General features: G+C 35.5%; 2 protein-coding genes across 9 annotated transcripts in view; both read left to right on the plus strand.

Moving 5' to 3' along the window:
- The first annotated feature begins 206 nt into the window (after window positions 1-206).
- Window positions 207-2,907, plus strand: LOC105141905 (G-type lectin S-receptor-like serine/threonine-protein kinase RLK1). Its single transcript, XM_011049290.1, is given in 2 exon segments — window positions 207-1,161; window positions 1,163-2,907. Coding segments are annotated over 2 exon segments (2,376 nt in total). The 5' UTR covers window positions 207-346; the 3' UTR covers window positions 2,724-2,907.
- Window positions 2,908-3,837: 930 nt separating this feature from the next.
- LOC105141906 (COP9 signalosome complex subunit 7-like) overlaps window positions 3,838-7,416 on the plus strand; it is a 6,737-nt gene continuing 3,158 nt past the window's right edge. Inside the window, exons 1-5 of one of the 8 annotated variants that reach the window (XM_011049291.1) lie at window positions 3,838-4,122; window positions 4,613-4,657; window positions 4,754-4,824; window positions 6,051-6,090; window positions 6,662-6,756. In XM_011049291.1, the coding sequence (XP_011047593.1) occupies window positions 4,000-4,122; window positions 4,613-4,657; window positions 4,754-4,824; window positions 6,051-6,090; window positions 6,662-6,756 (374 nt within the window). In that variant the 5' untranslated portion in view covers window positions 3,838-3,999. The other 7 variants (XR_845476.1, XM_011049293.1, XR_845473.1 and 4 more) reach the window with 7 other exon arrangements.

The following is a 7,416-nucleotide window of genomic DNA, read 5'->3' on the forward strand; positions in this document are numbered from 1 at the left end:
AAATCTAAAATGATATTATTTTATTATTTTATTTAGATTTAGATTTATATTTTTTAAAAAGAAAAATAAAACCACGTGATTTTAGATAAAAAAAAATAAAAATCAAAGAGTTGAGTATTCACCTGATCGGGTCGGTCAAGTTTATTAAGTCAATCAATTACGATGTTTCAAATAGTCTGATGAAAGGAGAGGTCGATAGGAAAAGATTCAAGCTCAAAAGTTATCTGGACTTCGAGATCCTCTATCAGTTTATAGATGATTTGTGAATTGTGTAAAACGACCTACACTTTATACTTTCCAAATACCTTGCACCACAGCTTCTCTGAGATCAACACGTCTCTTTACCATGGCTTCTTTTGCCATCCTTCCTTTTCTCATCCTTCCCCTTCAATTCGATTTATCCATGGCTATAGTAACTCCGACCTCATCACTGACCACTGATGGAAATACGTGGCTTTCACCATCAGGGGATTTTGCTTTTGGTTTCCGTCAACTGGGCAATTCAAACTTTTTCTTGCTCGCCATTTGGTTCGACATGATTCCAGATAGGACCATTGTTTGGCATGCCAATGGAAACAACCCACTTCCAAGAGGATCAAAAGTTGAGCTGACATCTAGCAATCTTGTGTTGACGAATCCTACAGGTCTAATAATATGGCAGGCAAATCCAGCTACCCCTGCAATCTCTGCTGCCATGCTTGACACCGGGAACTTTGTGCTTAAAGGTAACGATTCTAGCACTTACATTTGGGAGACTTTCAAGAATCCTACAGACACTATCTTGCCAACCCAAACATTGGATTTGGGCAGCAAGCTGTTTTCTAGATTAACAGAAACCAACTACTCAAAGGGAAGGTTTGAGCTCAACTTCTCGAATGGCAGTCTCGAGCTCAATCCTATTGCTTGGCCTAGTGAATTTCAATATGATCATTATTATAGCAGTCATACATATAATGCAGATCCTTATGAGTCTGGCTATCAGTTGGTTTTCAATGAATCGGCAAACGTTTACATAGTTAAACTGAATGGAGAAATTGCTCAGTTTCCTGACTGGAATCGTGTAAATTATACTGGTGATAACTATTACCGAGCAACTTTGGGATTTGATGGTGTCTTCACTCAATATTCTCTTCCAAAGAATTCTACAAATAACCAAGGTTGGTTGCCAGACTGTCCTCCAGTGCACGGCTATATTTAATGATATTGGTAGTGGTCCTTGTGGTTTCAATAGCTACTGCTCAATTCAAGAAAATAGGAAGCCCACTTGTGACTGTCCTCCTGGATATGTTTTCCTGGATCCAAACAACAGACTTGGCGGATGCAAACCAACTTTTCCACAAGGGTGTGGGCTAGATGATGGACGGGGAGACCCAGAAGAGTTATACGAAATTAGGCAGTTCGATAATGTAGATTGGCCATTGAATGATTACGAAAGGTTATCACCATACAATCAGACGCAATGTGAAAAGTCTTGCTTATATGATTGTTCATGTGCTGTTGCCATTTTTGATGGTCGTCAATGTTGGAAGAAGAGGCTGCCTCTCTCCAATGGAAGATACAAGAGGGCGGGTTTTTCAAAGATTCTCTTCAAAGTAAGGAAAGAAGTTCCTCCTTCTGGTTATTGCAACGTTGGCAGTGATAAAGAGAAACCGGTTCTACTAGGTGCCCTTCTGGGTAGTTCTGCATTTCTCAACGTGATTTTTCTGGTTGTTACTTTTCTAATTCTGTTCAGAAGGAGCGAGAGAAAAGTGAAGAAGGCAGGGCCAGATTCAAGCATTTATAATTCAACTTTGCGTTCCTTCACTTACAAGGAACTTGAAGAAGCAACTGATGGATTTATGGAAGAGCTTGGCAGGGGTTCCTTTGGCATAGTCTATAAAGGCTTCATGAGATCAAGTTCAGGAAACGCCATTGCGGTCAAGAAGTTGGACAAGTTGGCTCAAGAAAGGGAGAGGGAATTCAGGACTGAAGTGAGTGCAATTGGGAAGACTCATCACAAGAATCTAGTCCGGTTGCTTGGATACTGTGATGAAGGGTCTCATCGGCTTTTGATCTACGATTTCATGAGCAATGGCACTTTAGCAAACTTTCTCTTTACACTTCCAAGACCTGATTGGCATCAGAGAGTCAAGATCGCATTGGGGGTTGCAAGAGGGCTTCTCTACTTGCATGAGGAATGTGAGTTCCCAATCATCCACTGTGATATTAAGCCTCAAAACATACTTCTAGATGACTCTTTCTCTGCAAGAATATCTGACTTCGGATTGGCAAAACTGTTACTCTCAAATCAAACACGTACTCGTACGATGATCAGAGGAACACGAGGCTATGTGGCCCCTGAATGGTTCAAGAATGTGCCTGTAACTGCTAAAGTGGATGTCTACAGTTTTGGTGTGCTGTTACTAGAGATCATTTGCTGCAGAAGGAGCGTCGTAATGGACCTTGAAGAAGGAGAAGAAGAAAGAGCAATACTTACAGACTGGGCTTATGATTGCTATATCGGAGGGAGAATTTATCATTTGGTGGATGACGACAAGGTGGCAATGGATGACAAAGAGAGGCTGAAAAGGTGGGTAGAGGTATCAATGTGGTGTATTCAAGAAGAACCTTCAAAGAGACCTTCAATGAAGATGGTCCTGGAAATGTTAGAAGGTTTTTTAGATGTTCCTTCGCTACAATCTCCTTTTCCCCTCAGCTCAAGTGCTGAACTGATCAGAATCTAAGTCAATGGCCCGTCCATTTCTTTCTTACTTATCATGTGAAAATTTCTGATGTAAAAGGCAATACTGCCATTATATTGTTACAATTAACAATGTTGTCACTATATGAACACTATTTTTCAAACGAGAATTAGCTATTGTTAATTATATTTCATAGATCATGCTGGGATTATGAATATTTGTGTGCATACATTACTGTAACAATAATTAAATCAATCAGTGGAAATATATATAAACTACAGCATGTTTAGAAAGATTAAACAGTTTGTCATTTGAAAAATAAATAACTGATTACGTATTTGTATAGATATTTAACGGGGGAAAAAAAACCCTATCATAAATAATGTTTATGCAAGTCTTATTTCCTTTTTCAAAAAATATTGAAAAGTAATAAAAAATTCATCAAGATATTAAAGGTTTATTATTTTTAATTTGTCATATCATAAATGGTGTTTATGCAAGTCTTATTTCTTTTTTCAAAAAATATCAAAAAGTCATAAAAAAATCATAAAGCTATTATAGGTTATTTTTTCATTGATTATTGATCATATCATAAATGATTTTTTTTTTAGTGGAGTTTAATTATTTTTGTATTTTTTTATCAAATTTTTATGATATTTTACAACAAAGAATTACAACAACAATTCTTCTACTTCTTATTTTTCTTTTATGTATCAAAATAATTTTTATTTAAAGGCAAGAATTAATTTATATATAGCTTTAAAATACAATGTCGTAACCATTTCAGTTTGTAAAAAAAGAACTTATCATTTATCGATTTTTAAGAATAAAATAATCAAATTAAATATTATTGCTTCTTGAACGCTAGTAACTTATTTGAAAAATATAGTTGTGATATTTTTTAAAATGTTTTTTTATTGAATATATATTAAAATAATTTTTTTAATAATTTGTTATATTATTACATTAAAATGATATAAAAAATAAAAAATAATTTGAAGTAAATAAAAATTTATATTTTTTAATTGTTTTCAAAAATACTTTTAATATATATATATATATATAAAAAAAAAAAAAAAACTAAGTTTTAACTAGGGCTCACACTGAAGTTAGGCACATCGCAGAATGCAGTCTTTATCTGATTTTATAGGCCTAGTTTGGTTGTATTGGGCCTTATGCCCTGTATTATGGTCTATTTTTCAGAACTAGAGACCCTCCATCAACTCCTTTTGGTTTTCTGGCCTTGCATTGAGTTCCACCTGTGCCACTAGTATATGCTGCTGAGCTACTCTCGTTTGGTCCTTTATTTCATTTTTTAATGTCTGAATATTTATGGGTTTTGAATCCTCGAGGTAATAATGGCATGCTGCCAAAGCTGTCACCTGATCAATTTCTCAAGCTCAAACAACTCACTGTGCTTACTCTTTCTGCGACCAATAAGGTACTGGCTTTTAAAATATGAGGACTATTGTTCGTGTTTTTTATTTGAAAGTTTACATCCTTGATTGAGTTTATTGCTTCAATTCCTTTTATTGTGTGTATTTTGTTTCGTGGGATTTCAGTTTGTGTTGCAAAATTAGAATTTTATGCCCCAGTTTTCCCCTTGCTTTATGTTCTGCAGGATAAACTCTTGCTTGTTATCATACTGTCCTGTTGTTTTCATTAATGTACTTGTCGAAGGAACTAGAAGAAAAAAATGTGTCATTTTGCTGTAATAATTTTAGTTAATCCCTCTTGTAGGTTCTCTCTTACAATGAACTGCTAGAGGAACTGGAGATTTGTAACGTGCATGGACTTGAAGACTTCCTCATCAATGAGTGCGTCTATGCAGCGGGTCTCCCCATTTCTGCATCAGCTACTGGAAACATGTATTTAACTTCCCTGTTAATTAATTCAGAATGATTTTTTCGTAGTGCTTTTTTTTTTTATAGGGCATAGTCAAAGGCAAGTTGAATCAGCTGGGAAGATGTTATGAGGTTTAATCAATCACCATGGGAAGTCATCTGTTTGTTTTCTTTAAGTCTTTAATAAATGTTTTGAATTTAATGCTTGATGGGTTATTTCCTTTTCAGTTGCAATTTGCAGCAGGGAGGGATCTCATGCATGGCCAGCTTGGGAGTATGATAGATACATTGGGAATTTGGTTGGCTTGCATTCCCTTTTTTCAATAGAAATGCTTTACTTCCAGTATTTTACAACACATGTCCCATTCAAAGAGTCTTGTTGAAGCGTATCTAGTCGTCTTAGTTTCTGCATTTCTAAGAAGGATTCCTGGGTAGAACATCTCTTGCTTGTCTAGGTGCAGTGATTGTGCCTCAGTTCAAGTTATTTGCAATTAATAGACTTGGTAGTTAAACATGGTCAGACTTGTTCCTGTCATGTTAATAGGTGCTTCACCTTATTTTTGTCCATAACTTGGCATTATAAAGAAGCACATTTTCTGAGAACATTTCTTTTTATTGATGTGCATCTAAATGGTTGAACTTATTAAATTACTTGGTTACTGCATTATGTTCTGTTTAAGAAGTTGTTGGAGACAAATAATTTGATGTTGTATTCATTAATGTCTCCTTCTACATCACGCTTTGTGATCTTTTGCCTTCACTAACCCTAGGGGCAAGAGGTAATCTTAGGTGGTTTTCAGACCAATAATTTGCAGCCTAGAATAGGAATACCGAAGGAGATAAGCTGTTAAGGTGTCATGTTGCATGCATTATTAGAACTTGGCATCATGGTATGGCCAAATACTGCAGTAAATATGTTTTAATAACCTCCCAGTAGGTAAAACTGAAAATTTTGAGTTTTTACTTATATTTCATAATTAGGGTCGTCTTACAAAATCAATTGAGATCTACTGTGGATTGACATGAAAAGGAGATTCCACTTACCATTGAAGGTATTCTCCAACCATTCATTCAGTTTTCATTCAATATTTCACAAGATCTTGAGATAAGGTAGATTAATGCAGCAACAAATGTTGTAGAATCTCTCATTCATGTTGAGTTATCCGTTTTAGGTTTGTCATGGGTGAGTATGGACAAAGTCAGTCTGGTGTTGTTGCCGCATTTTGGTAGTCACACTGGATATCTGGTGGTTTCTATTGGCTTGGATGAGATCATGGAAATCAAATTGTACTTTGAAATACTGTTTTGTTGTTGGAATCTATTGGATAACTTAAGCAGCTGTAGATCTGTGCAGTGTATAACATGTGATTTTGTTCTCTGCTTTGGGTTTTCTAAAATTTGTTCTGTGTTTGCAATAATTTCACCAAAGCATGAATTCTTTCTAAATGCCCCCCCCGGCCCACACACACCTTTTTTTTTTATCCAATCTCCTTTTAACTCCTTGTGTTTATTGCTTCTTGTAAAGTTGGTGTGCCCATGTGACAACCGTTGCTTGCAACTTTCAGGTTAGCCACTTCAGACATTGTATTTCCCTTGATTGAAGAAAAAATTGACTGGGCTAGTAAAATGTGCCAGTTGGACATGGATCACCAGCAGGAACTTCATGATAGAATTGATGAAGTAAAGAAAAATATTCATTTTAAATTATAGGCTGAATCCACATTTTACTTTGTGAGTGTTTTCTTGCTCTTTTCTGGTAATTTGACTTCTGAATCTCTGGCTCGGTGATCCCTGTGGCTTTAGAAAACCGATCATGAAAAATAGAAGACAATTGAAACTTTGATCATGTTAAATGTTTAAGTTCATAATTCTTAGGTATTAAACAGATACATTTCATTCTATATAAAACACAATGATGAAGTTCTTTCCATTGAATTTCCAGAAGATGTGATGCTTTAAGGGACATTGAGGGGGGGAAAGAAATTGCTCCTACCTTTCCTTTCTTGTTTCTGCTCAACTTTTTTAGTAACCCTGAATCTTGAGCTGTATGTTCCTGTAAATTATATGCATAAATATAATTTCTTATGAATTGTCTTATGGAACCTTTTTTCTCTTTTTGGTTGGCAAAAATCACAGTCCAAGCAGGGCCTTTGTTTCTGGGAAAATGTTGACGGTTTTGGCTATCTTGGTGGACTAATGGAACAGGAAAAGGATCTCATCCGATCCAGGAGGTAATCTATTTTAATGTTGTGTCCTATATGGTATGCTACTAGTCATTCATTCCTGGCAAATAGTACTTTCCATCGATATTGTCAAATATATGGATGGGGGGTTAAGTTGATTAAAGAGGCAACTAAGCAAGATATTTTTGTATGATTTTTAACCTATAGTCATGCATCTGGTGCTACTATGATTTTTAACCTATAGTCATGCATCTGAGCCTCAGAAAACTAAGTTTTCATGTCCTCTTTGTGGCTTAAATATTGCAAAGTAAGCTGGTTGTCTAACTTCTTATAACTGGCAGCTCTAACCAGCTTGATCCATGACATTGGTGGGTATGAAATAGGCATTTAATTAATGAAACAGAAAGAGGCACTTTGACCTTGTTGCTTAATTAAATCTTATAGTTCACTTGAGTATTGCAACGACATGATAGATATGGTCCAAGTTGGTTCATTCAGAAAATACAAAAAATGGGAACAGGGCAGCACATGTCCTATTTCATTGTGCACTCTCTTGTTAGAATGTTTCTGTTTGGTTGGAGGAACCTGCACCAATCATTGATTCAATTATTGTAACAGATATTTCTACTTCTTAATGAAGTTCATTCATGCTTCCTATCAATAAAGAATTATAAAAAAAAAAAAAAAAAAACCCACCCCAAAAAAAAC

Source organism: Populus euphratica, unplaced genomic scaffold (assembly GCF_000495115.2).
Source record: "Populus euphratica unplaced genomic scaffold, PopEup_1.0 scaffold134.1, whole genome shotgun sequence".
NCBI lineage: Eukaryota > Viridiplantae > Streptophyta > Magnoliopsida > Malpighiales > Salicaceae > Populus > Populus euphratica.